General features: G+C 48.7%; 6 protein-coding genes across 6 annotated transcripts; 1 reads left to right on the forward strand and 5 right to left on the reverse strand.

Annotated features, from left to right (window-relative positions):
• Window positions 1–49: 49 nt before the first annotated feature.
• Window positions 50–1,804, reverse strand: BDV17DRAFT_292880 (putative G-patch DNA repair protein (Drt111); the record flags this gene model as incomplete). The annotated part of the gene is made up of 5 exons (XM_073762459.1): window positions 50–148; window positions 216–308; window positions 360–1,111; window positions 1,161–1,565; window positions 1,627–1,804. 5 exons carry the CDS (start codon window positions 1,802–1,804, stop codon window positions 50–52), a joined length of 1,527 nt encoding a protein of 508 aa, XP_073614045.1.
• A 239-nt stretch (window positions 1,805–2,043) lies between these two features.
• Window positions 2,044–4,035, forward strand: BDV17DRAFT_134624 (acyl--CoA ligase). Its single transcript, XM_073754195.1, has 4 exons — window positions 2,044–2,709; window positions 2,766–2,802; window positions 2,853–3,724; window positions 3,806–4,035. Exons 1-4 carry the CDS (start codon window positions 2,179–2,181, stop codon window positions 3,899–3,901), a joined length of 1,536 nt encoding a protein of 511 aa, XP_073614046.1. The 5' UTR covers window positions 2,044–2,178; the 3' UTR covers window positions 3,902–4,035.
• Window positions 4,036–4,107: 72 nt separating this feature from the next.
• BDV17DRAFT_292882 (uncharacterized protein) lies at window positions 4,108–4,720 on the reverse strand (the record flags this gene model as incomplete). The annotated part of the gene is made up of 4 exons (XM_073762460.1): window positions 4,108–4,131; window positions 4,211–4,377; window positions 4,487–4,542; window positions 4,650–4,720. 4 exons carry the CDS (start codon window positions 4,718–4,720, stop codon window positions 4,108–4,110), a joined length of 318 nt encoding a protein of 105 aa, XP_073614047.1.
• A 569-nt stretch (window positions 4,721–5,289) lies between these two features.
• On the reverse strand, window positions 5,290–7,252 carry BDV17DRAFT_134633 (ANP1/MMN9/VAN1 family protein). Its single transcript, XM_073754196.1, has 4 exons — window positions 6,966–7,252; window positions 6,267–6,895; window positions 6,169–6,216; window positions 5,290–6,118 (listed from the first exon to the last, which is right to left on the reverse strand). The coding sequence occupies exons 1-4, from the start codon at window positions 7,136–7,138 to the stop codon at window positions 5,682–5,684; spliced, it is 1,287 nt and encodes a 428-aa protein (XP_073614048.1). The 5' UTR covers window positions 7,139–7,252; the 3' UTR covers window positions 5,290–5,681.
• A 969-nt stretch (window positions 7,253–8,221) lies between these two features.
• On the reverse strand, window positions 8,222–10,377 carry BDV17DRAFT_267858 (putative HLH DNA binding domain protein). Its single transcript, XM_073758405.1, has 2 exons — window positions 9,809–10,377; window positions 8,222–9,756 (listed from the first exon to the last, which is right to left on the reverse strand). Exons 1-2 carry the CDS (start codon window positions 9,850–9,852, stop codon window positions 8,649–8,651), a joined length of 1,152 nt encoding a protein of 383 aa, XP_073614049.1. The 5' UTR covers window positions 9,853–10,377; the 3' UTR covers window positions 8,222–8,648.
• Window positions 10,378–18,752: 8,375 nt separating this feature from the next.
• On the reverse strand, window positions 18,753–21,092 carry ecm33 (GPI-anchored protein Ecm33). Its single transcript, XM_073758406.1, has 4 exons — window positions 20,630–21,092; window positions 20,498–20,567; window positions 19,599–20,436; window positions 18,753–19,537 (listed from the first exon to the last, which is right to left on the reverse strand). The coding sequence occupies exons 2-4, from the start codon at window positions 20,556–20,558 to the stop codon at window positions 19,249–19,251; spliced, it is 1,188 nt and encodes a 395-aa protein (XP_073614050.1). The 5' UTR covers window positions 20,559–20,567; window positions 20,630–21,092; the 3' UTR covers window positions 18,753–19,248.
• Between the last annotated feature and the right edge of the window lie 7 nt (window positions 21,093–21,099).

Raw genomic sequence — 21,099 nt, forward strand, 5'->3', positions numbered from 1 at the left:
TCATGCTGGCTAGCGTTTTGAAGTGATTGGCAGAGACATGGTGTTTGAATCAGTCCTCATATATACCTTCCTCGAATTTATGGGTGTCAAAAAAACGGGCGGTGATTGGATTCCCGTTGAATATCCGACCTTCAAGCGCGTTTACGGCCTGCATAAATCACAGTTAGCGGCATGCACAATAATGACGTAACTGAGGCTTGAATGGAGAAACTCACTCGAAGAGCGGAAAGTTGGTTGGTGAACTTAACGAAGACAGGGACCGGAGGCCCGGAATCACGAGATATGTAGACACGCTCGACACGGCCATACTGTTTAATGTTTAATATCGCAGACAGAGATGTACACATAATGGGATTTACCTTGTCCGAGCATTCGTCTCCTATTTCCTGCATTAAGCCACCTCCGTCGGTACCCGCCAATTCTGCGTCCACATCCATGCCGTCTAGCATCCCTCTCAGGATAATAACGTCACTCATTGGACCAAACTTGCCCGCATCCTCTTGCTTCCTTGCACCGCCAATAATCTTGCCTCGTCCGGCTGGCGTAACAAAACCTCCACCCTCTGAGTCTGGTCGTTTCCTTCGCTTTTCGACTTGAACCTGCAAAGGTTTGGCAATACCGGAACCAGTAGCGCCCAGACCAGATCCCTTAGTCCAACCGTATTTGGACAGCAATCTTTCGGCAAATCCTTTCTGGCCAGGTCGGAGTGAACGCTCGCCTTCCTCCTCCACATCCTCTTCGGCCGGCTGCTCCTTTGCGAAGACTTCTTCAAGCTCCGCGTCGGAAGCGGGGATATCGGCAGGAGCCGGAGGAAGAGTATATCGTACAGGTGCGCGTGAAATCGTCGCAGACGATGCTTGGATATTATGTAGGGCTTGCGACGGGGCTGAAGCGGGCGGAGCCTGCCCTGACATCTGCAGGCGTCGTATGTAAGCGTCATCACCGGTACGAGCATCCTGAATTTGAGCCACTGGTTCTTGGGGGGGCGGCGGAGGTCGCCGTGCAAATGCTTCTTCACCGGACGCAACATCCTCGGCAGAATCCGAAGGCGCTGGAGGGATGTCATTGATGTTGGGGGGTGGAGCGAAACTGCTTGGAGGCGCAAATTGTCCTGTACGAGCTTAGTATGTTCTTCGACATTAGGGGGAGATATGACTTACGGTTCACTGGTCGTCCATAGTCTTCGTCGCTGTACGAGTCTCGGCTCGTCGACCTTGCCATGCGATGCGCATATAAGCGGTCCTTCCATTCTCGCACTTCCGCGATTTGTTCGTCACTATGCTTATACTCCTCGTAGATGTTCGGTCTTGACGGGTCGTAGATGTCATCCCAGTTCTGTACAAATTCCTGCGCTTCTCGGTTCTTCTTGCGCTTCTTGCGGCCACCGCGCTGCCTCTTAGGTCCCGTATAAAAGCCGTCATCGTCCTCGGTAGCCGCCCAGTCCGCAAGCGTAGACTTGACCGGAGCAGCGGCCGGGGCTGCTGGGGCAGCTTTTGGTAGGGTTGGTTTCGGCTTGGGTTTCTGGGTCGCTAATTGGGGGCGTTTCGTCGGTTGAAATCGAAGAGCTGTATCGAAAGACGAAGTTAGAAAATCCGGCAGTACACCAGTTTCAAAGATAGATCGTACCATTATTGACCTGCTTCTTCGCGGAAGCCTCTTCTGATTGAGCTTCTCCCTCGGCTTGTTTGAAGACAACCGGAGCGCGAGAGATAGTTCCAGGCGAATGGTCGGCGGATGGGTCTAGCAGATTCGCATACAGTGACAGCATGCCGCTCGGTTTTACGGGCGTCGATTCAGAAGACATGCTGCAACGTCATTTATGCCAGCTGAATCAAATGGGTTATTGACTAGCAGGACAATGAGGGGAGCTCTTGAAGCTTGAGTTGAGCCCTCGATAATCAATCGGATGCTGCTTGCTCAGTTTGCTCTATTTGCTCAGTTTGCTCAGTTTACCTTGTTTGCCTCAAACTATCTCCGACTAACAATGCGCGGGGAGACGGAGAAGTCGGCAGTTCGGCCGATAAGGAATTAAGGATGACGAGCTGGAGCGATAATATGTTACCTAGGAGCCTGGAACCGACGGAGGTCGGCCCATGAATTGGCCTCCGTCTCTAGTCTGTTTCGCCTTCCTGTCTTTTCATCTCCATTCTATCAGCTTTATCACACACACCTGACAGAATGGCTACATTGGCTCGATCTTTCTCGTCTGACGGCGCGGGCGTCGCCGTTATCGTTCCCCAGAGTCCCGCTCTATCGATAACGTACAAGCAACTGTACTCGCATATCTCCGACTTCCAAGCTAAGCTGGCCGAGCTGGGTGTCGGACACGGAGCAGCTGTGAACCTTGCGCTTGTGAACTCTTACGAGTTTATCGTGGGATTTCTGGCAGCTTCGTGGCAGCGCGCAATCGCTGCGCCTCTGAACCCTGCATACAAGCAGGACGAGTTTGAGTTCTACATCGATGATCTCAGCTCCACTCTGGTTCTTATCCCCAAAGGATCGTACGCCCAAGATGGCCCTGCGGTTCGAGCTGGTAGGAAGTACCAGGCAGCAATCGCCGAATGCTACTGGAACGGAACCGAGGTTGTCCTCGACGTGAAGGAGCTGGGGAAGCTGAAGGATCAAGGAAATGTCGGGGTGCAGAATGCCCAGCCCGACGATATCGCGCTTGTCTTGCATACGAGTGGAACAACTGGCAGGCCCAAAGCTGTACGGAGCCCTTGCATAATAGGTTCAAACCCAAGGGTAAGCTGACACTACGGCAGGTTCCGCTCACGCATAAGAACCTTACCACAACCATGGGTATGTCGTGCGGTCAGTATGCGCAACATATCAAGCTAACTCGGACATAGGGAACATACAAGCAACGTACAAGCTCACCCCGGAAGACAGAACATACCTGGTGATGCCTCTATTCCACGTCCATGGCCTACTCGCTGCCTTCCTGGCTCCTCTTGCTTCTGGAGGCTCGGTAGTTGTACCCACTAGATTCTCTGCCCAGCAGTTCTGGTCAGACTTCATCAAATACAAGGCCAACTGGTACTCCGCCGTACCTACGATCCATCAAATCCTGCTCAAGTCACCGCTTCCTAATCCCATCCCCCAAATCCGCTTCATTCGCTCCTGCTCCTCGCCTCTGTCTCCGAAAACCTTCCAGGATCTCGAGAAGACCCTCAACACCCCCGTCCTCGAGGCCTACGCGATGACCGAGGCAGCCCACCAAATGACAAGCAACCCCCTACCTCCAGCAAAGCGACAGCCCGGCAGCGTAGGAATCGGCCAGGGCGTCGAGATCAAGATTCTCGATCAAGCCGGCAAGGAAGTCCCACAGGGTTCCGAGGCCGAAATCTGCGTGCGCGGAGAGAACGTGACAAAAGGATACCTCAACAACCCGTCTGCCAACGAGTCCTCCTTCACCAAGGATGGATTCTTCCGGACAGGAGATCAGGGCAAGAAAGACCCTGATGGTTACGTGATAATTACTGGCCGCATCAAGGAACTCATCAACAAGGGTGGAGAGAAGATTAGTCCTATCGAGCTAGACAATATCCTTCTGCACAACCCTAAGGTTGGCGAGGCAGTCTGCTTCGCTATTCCGGATGAGGGTCACTACGGTGAAGAAATTGGGGCTGCGGTTGTTCTGAAGAGCGGCCAGAATGCGACGGAGGATGAGTTGAAGACGTGGGTTGAGAGCAAGCTGGCCAAGTTCAAGACTCCAAAACAGGTGAGCCAAATCAACTTACCAACACAGCTTTATGCACTGTGTATCAAACTCCCGTTTTACTGACTTCTCTATCTTGGACAGGTCTGGATTGTGCCCCAGATTCCCAAGACAGCAACGGGCAAGATTCAACGGCGCAAGGTCGCAGAGACTATGCTGAAGCCCAAGGCTAAGTTGTAAAATTTTTTTTCTTCTCATGTAGTACAGTGTCCTCTCATCACGCTCGCTTGTACATACACGTACTATGCAAATGCACATGCGTATATAGTTATCACCCGCATAGAGGTGTCGCTAGATGTACAGCAACCTAAGGCGCGAACCAATCCCCTGATTCTAGCCCATACCATACAACACGACGCACTCGAGCCTAAAGCCTATAACCAGCCTCATGGCCGAATCGCAGACTTCCACTACACGCCAGGCAGAACACATCAGCCCAATCCTAATTCACCTCCCACGTGAAACCATCAAGGACATAGACAAACATACCGGAATAACCTGCGCAGCATCCAAATCCCATACCCCCGCCTTAACATAAATATCATCCTTAATCAGCTTCCAAGCCTCCTCTTCGCTCTCGACAGCGTAGATGATCATGCTCCCCTTGAACGAGGGCGTTTCACCCGTGGCTGGGTGTGCGTAGTTGAACATGGCGCCTGTAGATATCCTACAATCAGCTCCACAGAATTGAACTTGAGCCGGAGCCGGAGCCGGAGTCGCGGGGAAATGAATGTACATGGTAAGGGTGAGAGGGACGTAACGTACCACCGTCAACGACCTTGCCTGCTTCAACGAGGGGTTTTACGTTTCCGAGGTGTGTTCTGCGTTGCGTTGCGGTCAGTAAGCAATCAGTTCCAAATCCAATTCGCTATACGCATATGTGCGCAGAAATCAAGGCAGCAGGAGGATAAGGAGGGCTAAATCTTACGGTCGAACCTCCAACCTCTTACTCTGCGCGCCAGGCTTATCAGGCAAGATGCAGAGGAATTCCTTCGCCATTGCTGTGGATGTCCTGCTGAAATAGCGAATCGGAGAAGGTGCAGTAAACTTAAGGCGAGAACGAAGCAGAAAAGAAGAATTGAATCCAGATCCAAGCGCAGGTGCAGGTGTCCGGGTTGCGCGCGACTTTATGAGGCGGGGAGCTTGGGTAAGTGTTATAAGTGAACGCATGGACATGGTGGGGAAGGGTGGTGGGATGGGGGTCGGAGGTTCGGGGTTCTGGCCGAGGTTCAGATGCGACAGCTGGGCCTTGATTTTATACTATCTACTGACAATACTACTCACAATGAGCAGGGAATACTCCATTCCGGATCTTCCGGAATGGGTATAGCTTGTAAGCTACGGAAGTTCTCCGCAGGCCCCGTGACATTCCACTCGACTGTCAATTGACTACACATAGCTTATATATGTATGTGCAGGAAGAGAAGCACCATATGCCCCTTCGCTCTTTGCTCTGTGCTCTCGATTCGTCTGACTGAAGCTCCTGCGCGCTAACTGGCGTTGCAATAGGTCCAGAAATGGACCTTGTAACCTGCACTGTAGGTCCAGACCTAGCATCGCCGCAATGACTGAAGCAAATTGAAGCAAAACCTGCCGAGCCAAGAATCGAGAGTCAGAGGTTCGGCCGGGTAATTATCATGGTGCCCTTCGCTGACGAACAAGAGAAGCTCCAACAGAGCTCAATCTCATTCAACTCTATGAGCCTCCAAGACCGCTGAACACATTCCCGAGCGCCAATAAAAGCAGACATGACCCTAGGACATAACGTAAGGAAAGCTAATTACCGGAAGCGAGCTGGCTGTTCGCGATATCCGCAAATAAAATAATTAAGAGAAGGTGCGTAAGAACGGCAAAGCCTGTATGGTGAAATCAAAGGCGTCAGATATACATCCAGCAATGGGTATTTCAAGTCGAAAATTCGTAAAACCCCGCCCGCAAGAAATCAATTTCGAAGGCGAATCTAGTACGCCTTGCGGTCACCGAGGTTACCCGGCTTCTCGTCGGTATCAATGTGCCAGACGACGTAGTTGGGCAATCCAATGACCTGGTAACCAGCACGCTTGGCCATCTTTGCGAACCCTTCGGTTTCGGCCTGGTTTTCGAAAGCATAAGCGGGGAAGTTGATGCCTAGAGATATGTTAGAGTGATCACGCAGAGAAAGCGTGGAGGCTGCATATATACCTGAGCGGTGGACATCCGCTTTGACAACAATGTTAACACCACCAATACCGTCAAGTTCAACCTCCTCATCCTTGTTATTCCTCCAGTCACCCATTCCAACGAGATATTTGCGGCCGGTGTCGTACTCCTTGTAGCCTTCTGCCAAGACGGTGTCAGGGTCAAGGGTCGCGCGGAGTCTTCGTGCCTTGTCGGATTCAATCCAGGAGTTGTAGTCAACTGTTCATGCTGTTAGTCACAATCAAAGCAGGGAGACAACGATTACATACAGCGACCTTCGATATCAACACCATCCCTGTAACGGTGGAACCAGATGTCTAAAAGACAATTAGCAATGCTCCTTGAAGAGTAATAGCACAATACATACTCGGGACGAGAATGTCCCTGTCGTGAGCGATAAAGTCCTCCAGAATTGTATCCGGGCTATCGACAATATCAACATCGCGCCAGTACACCCAAGAGTGGTCGGGCTTCAGAGCGGAGTAGAGCAAGTAGTTACGCGCTCTGCCGATAGCCTTGCGACGGGGTCCCTGGGCGGCGAACGAGTGTCGGTCCTCCACAGTCATCTCAAAGTCTGTACCAAAATCCTTCTGGATGATTGTGGCGCTGCGGAAAGCGACCTTGTCACCCTGGTCTTGGATACGCTGAAGTTCGGAAGTGAGGACTGCCAAGGTGTCGTCTTTAGAGTCTCCGACAAGGAAAGCCAAGTCAATCAGCTCGTGCGGGTACGACAATTTGTAGATGAGGTCGAAGTATCGGTTCAAGTGGAAGGAAGCATCTCTCAGCGGAGTGAGGATCAAGATGCGCTCCTTGTTCTGAACGGCCTGCGATGTAGACTTGATGGGGTTGAGGTCAACGGTGTTGATGGAACTGGAATTCACTTCGAAAGGTTCATGATAGTTGAAGAGGACGGGAGTCTGAGCGTGAGCGGTCCATTCGGAGATCTCATTTAGGCTCATATCCATAGGCGCTTTTGGAGGCCCGTAGCAATAGAAACTAGCGAGAAACAGCGATTAGTATAGTTGGTCGGTAGGCGACGCCGGCATCAAGAGAAGGTGTCACTCACTTTTGCATTTTGGAGGCAGAGCTGCTGATTCCGCGCCATAATAAAACAACCAGACCCGTAATGGCCAGAGATATTAAGAAGCGTGTTCTCGTCACCAGAACTAAAACAGCTCGCCATGGAGGCAGCCTAGCTCTGGCTGACTTCCAGGTTACACCACCCTTCGGCAGCAGCATCCTCGTGAAGGGAAAGGGGCGGTATGACAGCTAAACAAATATAAAAGGAATATTATATCCAGCAATGAGGCACGATATGCCTGCAGAACGCGACAATCCCCAGTACGGTAGTGTCACAATTGTCGGACACGCGGCGAAGGATAGGGGGCCGTGACGGGAAAGGGTCGTACTCCGGAATCAGGGGGGATACTCGATGGATTCCGGACCCTCGAGATTGTAAGGTTGAAGATTAATAGAGGATAGTTGTAATTCGATGATGCGATCGGCTCTGGATCGGAGAAGCCAGCAACAGATCGACGGGGAAGAAGGGCGAAAAAAAGGTTCGGTACGGGGGACAGTGGCACCGATCGAGCGGAGAAAGCGACGAACCAAACGAGTGGAAAGAACCGGACTGAGGCTCGATAATATACCAGACGAGGAGTGAGGCTGGTAAGCTCGCCGTCGTCGGTGTTGAGAAGCGGAGAGGCGATGGAGGGTGGAAGAGAAGGGGTCGTCAGTTGAATGTTGGACACCTGGAGGAGTAGTGAGATAAAATCCACCAGCCGCAGTCCAGCCAAACTAGCCTCCGTCGGAGATTGGCTCGTTGCTTTTTATAGCCCCTCGAGGACGAACTGTCGATGGACAACACGAAAACAATATGTAAACCAGATATATTCAAACAGATATTGCAGGCGACAACATTTGAAATATACTATAAACATTTTGCTGTTTTTCGCTTCTTTTGGGAGGATCTTGAAGCTCTGGAAAGTACTAGTATGTGGAATTACAGCGTAAATTACCCGCTAGCCGCGGGATTCCCACCTGAACTTGCGTATCATCTGGTATCTGCTCCGCGGCGTAAGCCTAGATTCAGGGTCTCGCTTGGTTTTATCGATCCCGGTCAGTCAAACCAAACCGACCAACTTCAATAACTTGGGAATATCCCAAAGACAGCATCAGTCTCTCGTGAGCTCATGAATGAGGATGAAGTACACAAGTGCAATGATCTTCAAGGTTAAAGCTCAGTTTCAATTCCATAACAAGACTGGGAATTCTCAAAAGGACATACTGGCACGTGCTTACCGGCTATAAATTATAACTCAATAATAGGTCAGTCATCTCGTCATCATTTCTATGTCTATATCTGCGTTAGTGCTCTGACACGTGTATTATCAGCAGCAAAAATAAATACATTGAGTGTTTTGACAAACACAATAAGACCCAGAAGCCCAAGCACCACAAAAGAAAGCACGAAGGAAAAATAAACACCGAAAGATGCTCCGGCTTGTACTAAAATACTGTAGAGTATGAGGGGGGAAAAAAGGTGAGAAGGCCGCCCGAAACAAGTTTTCAATGAGCAATCAAAAGTTCCTCGAAACCGAAAAGGCAACGGCCGTATTAGCCTCGTGAATATAGGCCAAGGACATGATTCAGACAACCCCCGCCTGCTCTATGCTGAATCGAAAAGAAAAAAGAAAAGCAAAGAAATTTTCCGATGTTGAAAGATCTGCCGCCGTCACCACTCTCCAGTCTATGGCGACTGAATGAAGGATGCAGGTCGTGAGATAGTTATTGGGTAGGTTCCTTGCTGGGAAACAGGAGAAGATGGCCCGCTTGTTGAGGGCGTATGGGTGGCGAACGAAGGACGGAAAGACCGCGAACTCCCAATAGACAACGCATTCAACCGAGCTGAGTCGGGTTCACCACCGAAAATACGCATACCAGGTACCATCTCTCTCGCAGTGCTGTCCGGTAGTGCAGCGACTTGCTGGGGGCTCAAATGCTCACTTTGTGGAGGACGGAACATGTGCTCACGGGCATTTAGCTGGTACTCAAGGGCTCGGTTGCGCTCTTCCAAAGCTCCATAGTCTCGTTCCAGTGCAGCAAAATCATGTTGCATCTTCTGCTCCTGGTGTATGAGGCGAGCGATCTGTCGCTCGAGCTGCATGCAGCGAAGTTTTGCATGCATCTCTTCTTGTAGGTGATGTGGTACTTTGTTCTTCTTCGCGTCACAAACCAGCCAGACGATGACGAGCCTCATGAAACTGATCAAGTAGATTGCGGCCTGAACAATGTGCTCCTTGGACTCGGCCTGGCTTTTTGAGGGGTTCCAGCCAGCCAGTTCCAGCCAAAAGTCGTGAAGTTTGAAGTCCAGCCCTAGAAGTAGGCTGCTTAAATTCTTTCGTCGGTTTCCTTCCGCGACGCGGTGCTTCTCCCTCTGTTCATCCGAGTCCGCAAGCATCATGGTAGCTTTGCGCTTTCGACCACAGGGCTGTTGTAATGGCGGCTTCCGGGTGATGAGTTTCTCGTCCGGAGCCACCAGGTTGATAATGTCATCCGCGGACATTTTTGCAGGGTCTAGAGGCCATCTGAGTGACCTCTGAGGCGGTCTTGGATCCGCCCAAGAATCCGCTGTCGTCGCTGGAGATAAAGGTGGCACAACATGCTCGTCCGGTGGCCATGACCACCTGACAGGGTAGGTCTCATGTGTGCTCGGAGGACTAGGCATGTAGTTCCGTTGGCTAAATGGGTTGAAAAGATCCCGCTGCAGGGGCTCGATAGGTGGAAGTGGAGGTAAACGCCGGTCCTCAGTGGTGAGGTCGGTTGGACTAGATGTTGAGGAAACCGAGCGCATGCCACTGCATTCAGATCAGCCATGCGTGGTGCCCAATACTTTATCAAAATACTCACGGGAGATGGCAGCGCTGAGACGCATTATCCGCGATTGGGTCCATATGGTCAATGGGTTCTTGTCGAGGTTTTCTGGAAGACCGTGAAGCCCGCAATCTATGTGCAGTCCAGATGCTGCGTCTTGTATGTCTTGCGTGTCTTGCGAATGTACGGGTATGTGCGGCGTTGGTTCAGGCTGTTGACGGTATGTAGACAGTGTTCAGGAGAATGAGTGTCTACGATAGAAGAAGAGGCTTCTGAGTACAGATCAAGTACAATTCAAATCGGACAGAAAGAAATAACAGTAGAGACGACGGCATTCGAAGGAATCCACGAGGTCTGGAGTGCTCTGCGGAACACGATTCTGGAGCGGAAGTCGCAGCATGCTTTATATGTGAGATCCTAGCCAAGCGCGAGAGAGAGGGGATTGGCGAAAATAGTAAAGTCGAGGAGAGTGGAGGCCTGGAGACTGGAGAGAGGATGAGCGTGGATGTATCACCAGCAGCAGACGTGCTGGACGCTTAACTCGGAAACTCAACTCCAGACAACCACGGCTTCCAGACCGATCGTTGTTCTTTCTCTCCCTTTCCCCCCAACCCTATTTCCCTTTTTTCTTTTTCGACGTTTATTTCTTTCCTTTTCTTACTGCTAATCTCTCTTTTCTTTTTCCAACGTTACATCATTGCTCTCTTGCTCGGCTTTGGCCGCGGAGCCTGCAGCGCTCTCCGACTCCTCAGGCAGTGGCAGTGGCAGTGGCAGTCGCCTTCCGATGCTTCCATCAACAACATCTCGACCCTCGATTGCCTCAAGATACTTGTCTACTGGTTACCCCTTCATTATTCTCCTCTTTCCGCTTTCGTGTAATAATGAGGTCCCTTTTCCCCCATGAGCGCGAAAACGCCACGAAGATTCCGCCAGAGTTCGACGCTCGAAGCTAGTCCGTTTTGGCACACATCTGGGGCGGCTCAACTCTCTATCAATATTATATCTTTTCCTGGATTTGAGCCATAAAGTGCACAGACTTCGACAGGATGCGATATACCGATGGACCAATCAGTGATGTCCTGCAAACCTGGCAGACGTAGTGAGACGGGGATCGGAGGCCCTTGATTTGTCACCGTCGTCGCGGTCTCTCGATCTTCGCGGGCCAATATACGTCCAGTCTCCTTGCATAGGATTGTTCAATACTCGATAGCCTGTCGACGAATGGCCATTGCCTGCTGAAACGTTGCCCACTTTTCCAGACCCGAATGGCCATAGTAGCCTCAGAACAATGTCATCCACAACGCTAAATTGAAGAGCGTCAGAATAAGCGCCACTTGATGGGCGCGTCGGAATATGGGATATGCATCCGGCGCTTAGCCGTCCTACTGCCTGGCCAGCATTTTGGTAAACGAGTCGAGGCTGCAGATTGAAAGCGAACTCCGGCTACTGTCTCCAAATGCGAAGAACGGGTACATTGAAGAAAGCAGTACGTCAAAGACATTTTTCGAGGCTACAATACATCAGCACAGTACCATACGTTGAAGATAATAAAGCCAAACTCCGACGAATGGCTCCGAACTCTTCGATTACCACATAAGAGGAAATGCCGCGCGGGCATTTTCTTGTGGATGAACTCGCCCTATCATGTTCAAAAGTACAATCCGAAGGCTTCACAATCCGAAGTAACCTTCGCGAAGACCGAATTGGGCTCTCTGCGTAAACTTCCCGCGCACAGACAATCGCGGGGTCCCCGAGAAGATCGTCTTGTCGACAGGAAAGGTCCCAGAACTTAATAGCACGAAGCAAGGACTTCGATCCTTGTGGCAACAGGGATTACCCTACTCAGACTCCAAAGGTTCCTCGAATAAGTCCTCAATGATGGAACTCCAATACAGCATGTAGCCAGCAGTTGTCCTACGCTGTAGTTCTATCACATCAGATGTACGCTATAGGTACATTACACCACCAGGAACATCGGGGACGGACGATCTCTGGGCCCAGCTTCTCAACAGGAGCAGGGGATTTTGCCAGGATACTTTCTCCTCAAATCGTGACAAGCAGATCTGAGCCTAAAACATTCGTGCTAGATAGGGCCACGGTCAAGATCGCCACAATTCCGAGAGCCCATCAATACACCCGTGTTGTCACCAGGAGATCCCGACCTTTGGACCCCGGTTGGTCATGAAGATGATCCTTCTCAGACGTTTCATCTCTTGGTTCGCCTCCCGTAGACAGTGCATTTCGACGCCATGGCTGGCCGCTAGGGGTGCCGGTAGTATTTGGATTTGTGCTGGACATCTTTAACAGACAAGCAACATCGATATCAGCCTGCCAGCCTATGTTCAGTCACTACCGGGAACATGGAACTTAATCCATGTGCAATGAACATAAGACTCAGAGGTTCTGCTCCAGGAAGATGCAAAAAGCGCTCCCAAGACGAGGGAGAGCTTCGTGACGTTTGGACCGGTGGCCGCTGACGAACAATTGCTCGAGCGTGCGTAAAGTATCTTCTAAGTGTTCGCTTACCGGAATGCCATCCCGATGATTTGCCCCAATAATTTGATGCCGTTATGCGTGTCAAAGAGAGGTGGGCGTAGCGGGTCTGTGGCGTCAGGATAAGATCTGTCACTTGCTGTTCCCGGATCTGACCTCGAAGGAGGATGAGATCAAGACCTCAGTACGCCTAATGCTTCTCAGATCCCTCCTAGAACGCCACATTTCCCTCCTAGATACATCTATGTGGCTGCACTGTATGATCACCTCGAGGGCCATTCCTGGCTTTCGGGTTCTTACTTTCTACACGCCAAGGCACGATGATTGACGGCGGCTCTGGTGGGGGCTATCGAACTCTGGATGCCGTTCCACGGCATTGGCACGTCTATGAAACAAGCCACCGTATCTGAGATCGAATTCCCGCATGAAGAAAGATCAGGCACGAACCTGTTCGGAAGGCCGGATGAGATTGACTGTGAAACACCACATATACAGACATTCGATTGAAAAAGATTCCTGTTTCTGAACTTCACACATACTCAACACTCTGGTGGAGAGTACGCTTCGAGAAAATACCCGAGTCCATTTAAGGGAGTCTAGTTCGCTTATTCTTCGTGATACTGCATTGTGGTGCCCCAGAGTGCGTTCAACGTCAGCAATCCATTGGGCTAAATTCAACAGGGCGACAGCTACTGTGGGGAAGCCCTATGTAGGCCACGATAGCGAGAAGGGTCGAATCGGTTTCATCAACCCGGGCTTCTTGACGACATGACTTAAGTACTCTCTCATGGATAAACTCCGATAAATCCAAAGATAAATGTACGGTCCGAGGCTGTCAGATTGTTCAGAGCCTTCAGAGAACAATCATTTGGTTCGATTTGGAGCTCGCCTTTCTTGAGCTAAGACGAGCTAACAATAGCTCCAGGGTGAAGATTGATGTAGAGTATTTCACAGGGTAACAGGTCATAACCCCCTAACAGGTTACTACCTGCCTACTAATCCTGCTATGTCACTTCACTTCGCGAAGCTATTATAAATTAAATAAGAATTATAAAAATATGTGGTATTATTAAAAAGCTAGTAATTTATTTAATGTTATTATAATTAAATTTATAATTAAATTATTTCGGAAGCCATATCATATGACTATATGCATAACTGTTAATGTGCATAAAAAGGTCATAAAAAGTTCACAAAAGTTCAGCTGACCTATGACATCAGATTGCTAAAGGTCTAGGCCAATCTCATTACAAATCAATAATACGCTGGAATGTTTTACTAACAAATAATTGCCACCGAGGCAAATATAAAAAAGGCTGGTATTCATGTATTTAGTCTGCTTCTCTTAGTTCTTCAGAGATCCTACATTTATTTTATCAAAGTCCACTTTTAGTGGCACCAAACCCTTTCCTATATATATCTGATGCTACGACACTATTCCTATTAAGGAATAGTTAATTCAGATATATATATCTATTCTTATTATATCAAGTCCACCTTCCGACACTTAATATTTTTAATCTTAATATTACTTAAGGTATAAGTAACTTTATTATTGAAAATTCATTTAAAAGATAATAGAAAGGATAGAAAATATGCATATATCTAAAAAATAATTTACATAAGTTTTAGAAATAGGATCTATAAATTCTATTATAATATTTAATAAATATAGCTTTTTTACCTTTATTTAAGATACTATTTATTTTAGTAGTATATTTATAGTATATAACATCATCATCAAAGTTAGTAGATTTGTCATACGCCTATTGATCTTCCTTGTTGTTCAGCAGGCTGAGTCATGTTTTAGTCAGCCACATCGGTTCTTCTAACCGTTACGGCTTCGAGCTAGCTCGGATCAACAACTACTTCGTGACTCATCAGTGAACCGCTTCCTACAAGATTATTAGTATTAGCTTATATATTATTTCTATTTTAGGGGGCAGGCAGTGACCCATTAGGGGGTTATAACTTGTTACCCCGTGAAATACTCTATCAAAGAGCAAAAGGAAGATCCTCCCGACATGCCTCGACCTTCGAGCGTTAGTCTGTTATGAGCCCTATGTGCGTTGTCCGTATTCTCCCCCACGCGTGGAGTTCTCAGTGGCTCTTACATATCGACAAACGTGAAACGGCCCCGTTTAACAGTTCAACTACTTTGCCGACCCACCGACTGTGCAGACTGCGAACCAGGAGAACCCTGCGTGCAAAATGCATAGTCATGCAAGATCTTGTCCATCTCCTTCTCATGCGCCTTGATTCGCTCATATTTGCCCCTCGCTGCTTCGTTCCACTTCATGGCGTTCCAGGATTTGGAAGAGAGCACGAGTCAGCCTATGTTGGTGGCTTGGGAGCATGCAAAAGAGAAAGTAGTAAAGCCACTTCTATGTTGGTGGCTTGGGAGCATGCAAAAAAGAAAGTAGTAAAGCCACTTTGGTTCTAGGACTTCGTGCTCACAAGCGACGGCGGCAAGCTCCAGCACATAAGGTCACACAATTTTTGGCCGCTGTTCTCTTGTCCTGGCAGGCCTACTCGGATTACTTTGATACGTCCTTCCAATTTCGCTCTATTCCTGCAGCGAGCACCTAGGCCGTCGACTGCAGCCGTCTCAAGCCCTGCAAGCACGACTCCTGGGTCCAGGCTGCTCATTTCTTCAGCTAGCCAAGCTGACAGCTCGATCTATGCCTATCAATTAATCTATCACTTTGTATCCTCCAGTCCTCATCTACTACACGTTCTGAGGATTGGACACCTACGATAGGCCACGCGGGGCTCAACCCTGCTACAGCCCTCTCACCAGATCACTGATCTATCACCAAGTGGTCAACATAGGCTCCCCGGCGTCCCCGCACATCTTGGTGGGTTCGCAGTTTCTTTCTCCTTCTAGACCGAATCACGCAGGGTAAGGTTCACTCTATAATCCTTCCAGTCGATCCATTTCCTAATTGAATTCTTGCCTGCCAGGAGAAAATAATTGCTCTTTTGCGGGGTATCCAATTCCAATTGAGCAAAGAAGTGCTATTCTCTTGAAGATTTCAGCCCCGCCAGAGATGGTGAACCTTGACGTCACATCGAGGATGAAGTTTGCTACTACGCGTGGTCTCCGGGAATGCGCGCCCTGATGTCAAGCACGCTCACCATGGCCGCGAGCTATTGATCTTGCCAAGCAATAGGGAAATATCTAAAACGGATTGTTAAACGTAGGGTTTGATTTCATGAGATAGATGTTGTCTTCCTATCTCGAAAGGGACGGACCCACAGAAGAAGCGGGATCGCTGACTAAGATATGAGTAATCACTGGTAACGCACCTTGATGGCGACAACACCTCAATATCAGGCCATGCGTGCAACACGGATGGTAGACCAACGTTCTTGGGGTTCACTTACCGTGTACCAACCTTTTGGCTTGAATTCCGACTGAACAGCCTATAATAATATTTACCAAGTGAAGCAAGTCTCCAGGTCTATCTAACTATATCTAGCCAGTAATAACCTATTTAAATTTATATCAAAATTGTTTTTTTGTTAGGTAAAAGGCCTTTTTAGTCTTTACTTATTAAAATATATATTTAACAATTTAAAATAAGATTTATATAAGATTATTATTTTTTTCGTAAATATAATATAGAATATAATGTCACGCAGTGTGCATACTTCGGTATATCGGTCATCCCTGATGACTCAGCTCTTAGTCAGCATAGGTAGTTAGCTCCCGCCGCCGGCAGTCTCTAAATAGCATCAACTTATCCACTTCCATACTTCACTATAGGCCTGTCGGGTCCCTATTCGCTACATATAATATATGTATCTTTCATTATTATTATTAATAATCCTAACCTTTTAGGTTATAGATCATCATTATATTCTTTTCATTTATTTTAAGAATTAACAATTGAACTTATAAGATTAAATTAATAAATTATTTGAAATTTTCTATTATTAATAATTAATAAGAATTCCTTACTTATTTTTTCCTAATAAGATTTTACTTCGTGGCATATTTTCTAGGAGGCAAACTGATAAGGTAAATATCTAAATAATTTATATTTTTACCCGCGGAGAATTCGCGTGAGTAGAAGAAAAAGAAATAAGTATTAATACACCCCTGCGGAGCTTGGAGCTCATCGATGTTGCGATTGCTTGTGACTGAATGGTCCTCGGCCACATTTGCTCCATAGGACCAGGTATACAGTAGTGGGCTTCCTATTGAGTGGACCGCTGCAGTGGTACGGTAGCAGGCACAGCGCCCCGGCCCGAGGATGCACGCATGACGTATTGCAGCGAACCTTGTGTATGCAAAGATTTTCAATCTTTCTGTTGATGCTCCCATCCGACCGCGGAGCACGTATGCCCAAACTGCAAGGACTTATCCCAACGGAAGAATATCAGCTTCTCTAGGTCATCACCATTACGCGGATTACATATCCGCATACCCATAGCTGCAGCACTCCACATCAAAATCGATATTCTCCTCCCTGTACCTAGGATTTTCCTACTCAGAACTGCAAGGACAGACTTCAAAAAGAGAAGATCGGCTTCTCAAGGTGGCTACAATTACATGAATCAAATATCCACACAGTCATAGTCCACTCTAAATCGGTCTCGACCCAATTGTTCGCAAGGGTTCGGTCTCATCGAGTCTGGGCGGGTCGCTGTGCTTTTCTCCTCGCTACTACTGACTAGTAGTAAATACTGCTAAGCTCCATCAACTTGCGTGAAGGACACCAGCCAAGAAAGAAAAGAAAGGCAATCCGCGATGCATAAAGTACACACCCACGCGCTGACAAGGCAAGGGCTGTGCCTATAGAATGGGCAACTCACTATTTTAGTCACTGATACCTCCACTACATGCCGGTCGCTCCTCCACACTCTAATTTGGGGCCAGACCTCGATAAACCCAATGTTCGTACCCAGAAGAAGGGACACGGATGAACGACTAGCGAACTCTACGAACCGTCCAATGTATCTACGGAGAGAGCAACAGGTGTCTTGTCAAAAGTACGATACAACACGTCACGTTCCACTGAAGCAAGAATCAAGGAAATACAACGTTAGCATTCAATTACTGACCAAAGCGCGGGGCCCAAGCACCCAATCCCAAATAGCGGATGCCCTATGCCGCACGCCAACGCAGGTGTGACTCGTGACAACGAGTTTGAGATAGATAGCATGAGCTTGGAGTCAGCCTAGAGCGTAGATTACACTCGTGTTCGTGTGCGTGCGTGCTAGCCATGGTGGTAGTAAAATCATTATCACTCTTGTAGAGTAGCTGTGCCGCAGTAGATACATCCATACACAATGTTTGGAACAGATATCGCTTGGAAGTAGTTCCCGGCCCAATGGATGGGATTTCCGTGCGGGATGAACCCGACCACGGGTGCATTCATGCAATATCTCGTTAGGTAGAAAGGGGCAACAACATACGCAGACATCGATTGTTCCAGGCATCATCATCATCATCATCATCATCATCATCGACATCCTCCTCAGCCTCCTCCGTTCCTACACTTCCCTCATTATGGGGATGTTGATCCAAATGTTAATTCTCACTACTACTGTCTTCTATGAACACCAAAGCATGCATACCTCCGTATGTATATACTACCCCGAAGGGAAAGGTGAGGGAAAGAGGACCCCTCTCCAAGCCTCTGACATCAATATGAACACCTGCAAGCCCCTCCTGGGACCTGGGATGTGGCTACCTATCCCTCTCCAGGTAACCCATCACTTTTGTAGAATCCAGGTTGGCGGCTCAGTGAGTTGTAACGTTCATGGATTTTGTTACCTCGGTATTGGGCAGGACGGATGTACTACCAGTATGAGTGGTTAGATCTTCTTTATGTAGCTATAGAATTGTTGTGAGTTTATACAGCATCGACAACCGCTGTTTTGGGTATGACATGGCAACTGTTTAAGTGGAGGGCAGGGCAAGACACTTGTAAGGCATCAATGTGTCATGAACATCCATGCACAAACGACCTTTCAAATATCATAGATTGCTGGGTGATCGATAATTCTAATATACGAATTGAACTGGTGCTTGCGGGCTGTATGCAGAGTCACCCTCCCTCAACGTTGAGCATAAGACGTCGAAGATTCAGAACCACTTCACATAATATATATATATCAGTTCTTCATGTTGAGATAACATGGTGAATGACAGATGCATATAAAGACATAGTATAAGGCTGGTGCCGAACTAGGCATCGCCGCTGTTGGTGGCATATACACACACATATGCATATATATACCAACATCTACTTGAGAAATGTCGAAATTGAGACAGACCTGGCCCAGCGAAATGAAAAACGTTCTTATGCTTCATTCTTATGCTTTAGGATATACTAGATGATCTCTGTTTATAGAGCTACAGCATAGTAAAGACGATTCCGGTTGTCAAAGTGGAAGTCATGAGTCTAGATGGGAACACCCTAGAACATGGAATGCTGTCAGTGGGCATATGACGTCAGGCGTACCGACAAAATCACCACTCGCCAATGGAGGGTAGTACGTGCAAGTCTGCAGGGCCTGATCGAAAGTTTACTGGGCCTGAAAGAGTGGGTGTCAAGGCTTTGAATAAATGGAAAGCGTTCGAAACGATCTAGAGCTTCAGACAATGAGAGGGATGGATAGCTTTGAAAGATTACTGGATTAAGAGCATAATAGAGGTCGTCAGAGATAAGCATGAACTTGAAAGAACGTCTATAGAACAGGTAAACAATTTCGAGCACCGCCAGCTCAGAACTTCCGTCATATTCAACAACTTTTCACAATAGCCTTAGACCAAAGGCGCTTTCCAACGATTGCTGACGGAAGACGATAATGGTGCTCAAAACTTCGATTATTATCATAAGAACCACACAGTACAGATATCAAAAACCCCAGTGCTTATTATGTCACTTTACACGACCGCGGCGAGTGAAGGAAAAGGCGAAACCAGAACGCAAAGATGCATACACAATTGTCAGGTATCCTTAATCCGCTTACAAAACATACTGGACGAGGAGGCCGAACATGGCGGCAACACCCATGGCGGGGACGTTGGCAGCGGTGAGGATGGCAGCATCGTCGGTGGGCTCAGCGTCACCAGAGGTGGTGGTGCTGGATCCGGAAGAACCGTCGGCAGTCTCGGGGTCCTCAGTCTCGGCCTCGCACTTGTAGGTACCGTGGATAGTGTTGTCCTTCCAGGAGTCGAAGGTGTCACAGCTGAAGTTACCAGTGGACTGCATGTTGAAGCCACCACGGACGTTCTTGAGGGAAGGAAGAGTAGCCCTGTAGGGAAGTGGATGTTAGTGCTGGTTCAACAAGCGAACAAGCAGGATAAAGAACTTACTTGTCGAAAGCACCGGAGAAGTCAATAGCACCGGTGACAGTAGCAAGCTTGGGGAAGTTGATGCTGCTGAGCTTGTCGTTGCGGGTAATCAGGAAACCACCGTTGACCTTCTCGAGAGCCGGCAGGCTGAGGTTGCGGAGGTTGGAGTTGTCCTCAAAGACAAGGTCTCCAGACTCAGTGAGGTTGGGGGCGCTGAGAGAAGAGAAGGCGTTGCCCCAGAATCCAAGCTGACCCTCGAGCTTCTTAAGAGATGGAAGAGAGACGGAGGAGACGTTACGGATAGTCAAGTTGGTACCAGAAGAGAGGTTGGGGAGCTTGATCGCCAGATCATCGTAGTTACCAGCAAAGTTGATCAGGTTGGTGGCGTTCTTGAGCTCGTTGACGTCGACGCTCTCGAGCTGGGTGTTGTCGGTAACGACAAACCTGCCGACCTGGTCGAGCGAGATACCGTCAAGGGAAGTCAGACCGGTGTTGACAATGGAGACGCTGCCAGCCTTGGTAACACCGCTGGTGAAACCGAGGCTCTGGAGGATGGGGACAGCCTGGAAGTCAATCTCTCCGACGGAGGTGAGCTTGGGAAAGTCAAGAGAGGTGAGCGAAGTGACACCTTCGAGCCTGAAAGCATCGTCGATGGTCTCGAGAGAGGGAGCCGCAAGCGAGGTGATGTTAGCACCACCGCTGGCGGTCAAGGCACCCTTGATTCTCTGGACACCGTTGATGGTGATGGAACCAGAGAGGCTGTCGGCGAGCGAGACATCACCGTCAAGCTCCTCGCAGGAGTTGTAGCTGTCGAGGTCGCTCTGGGACTGGATGTCGATGGTCTTGCCACTACCACAGTCTGCAATTCCTGTTAGACATACCGCGACCAGCACGAAGCAACTGGATATTCTTCAACTCACCAGCAGCGACGACGGCGTGGGCCGCAGCGAGGACGGGAAGAGCGTATTTGATGAAAGCCATTGCTAACGTCTGTTGAGAAGGATAGGCGTTAGTAGGAGCAACTTGGACAACGCGATTGCGACGAGATTCACTGGAAGGTAAATTAGACTGTTATGTCGACCTGTCTGGCCCTTTGAGGGAAGTCGAACTGGAGGCGAGTGGCCGAAGATTGGAAAGAAGGGATGTTAAACGAATGAAAGAAGGAGAGCTTCGAACGAGAGAGAAGCTTTTAGGCAGACGTTTCTCAGGCACTGAGAGACGGAATCGGAAGGCACTGGAAGAGGAATGAAGGGAAAGAAAGGGAAAAAGGAAGGACTGGATCGCAAAGTCGCAAGAGGAAGCAGGCTTTCAGGGAGGACAAGAAAGGAGTCGTGGCCCAGGAGTGGTTGGTGGGCCTCTGCTGGTATCGTACCGGGCCACTGTTCGTATTACATGAGTGTTACGGCTCCATGCGTATCAATAATCTCTTCATCTTTGTACTCTCCCTTCAAGTTATACTCCGTTGTCCATCATGATGGTCATTTCTACATAGAGAGTATAATTTCTGCCCATCTGTATAACC

Source organism: Aspergillus undulatus (genome assembly GCF_047715775.1).
Source record: "Aspergillus undulatus strain CBS 261.88 unplaced genomic scaffold BDV17scaffold_36, whole genome shotgun sequence".
In the NCBI taxonomy this organism is placed as follows: domain Eukaryota; kingdom Fungi; phylum Ascomycota; class Eurotiomycetes; order Eurotiales; family Aspergillaceae; genus Aspergillus; species Aspergillus undulatus.

Bases quoted from the DNA above. Each gene is read 5' to 3' on its own strand.
- BDV17DRAFT_134624 (XM_073754195.1), top strand. From the start codon at position 2,179: ATGGCTACATTGGCTCGATCTTTCTCGTCTGACGGCGCGGGCGTCGCC. The intron at 2,710-2,765 runs GTACGGAGCCCT...ACACTACGGCAG, and splicing joins CAACTGGCAGGCCCAAAGCT to GTTCCGCTCACGCATAAGAA. The intron at 3,725-3,805 runs GTGAGCCAAATC...TATCTTGGACAG, and splicing joins AGTTCAAGACTCCAAAACAG to GTCTGGATTGTGCCCCAGAT.
- BDV17DRAFT_134633 (XM_073754196.1), bottom strand. From the start codon at position 7,138: ATGCTGCTGCCGAAGGGTGGTGTAACCTGGAAGTCAGCCAGAGCTAGG. The intron at 6,896-6,965 runs GTGAGTGACACC...GTTTCTCGCTAG, and splicing joins TCTGCCTCCAAAATGCAAAA to TTTCTATTGCTACGGGCCTC. The intron at 6,119-6,168 runs GTATGTAATCGT...CAGCATGAACAG, and splicing joins TGTTGATATCGAAGGTCGCT to TTGACTACAACTCCTGGATT.
- BDV17DRAFT_267858 (XM_073758405.1), bottom strand. From the start codon at position 9,852: ATGGACCCAATCGCGGATAATGCGTCTCAGCGCTGCCATCTCCC. The intron at 9,757-9,808 runs GTGAGTATTTTG...ATCTGAATGCAG, and splicing joins TCTCAGCGCTGCCATCTCCC to TGGCATGCGCTCGGTTTCCT.
- ecm33 (XM_073758406.1), bottom strand. From the start codon at position 20,558: ATGGCTTTCATCAAATACGCTCTTCCCGTCCTCGCTGCGGCCCACGCC. The intron at 20,437-20,497 runs GTGAGTTGAAGA...CAGGAATTGCAG, and splicing joins CCACGCCGTCGTCGCTGCTG to ACTGTGGTAGTGGCAAGACC. The intron at 19,538-19,598 runs GTAAGTTCTTTA...ACTTCCCTACAG, and splicing joins TTCTCCGGTGCTTTCGACAA to GGCTACTCTTCCTTCCCTCA.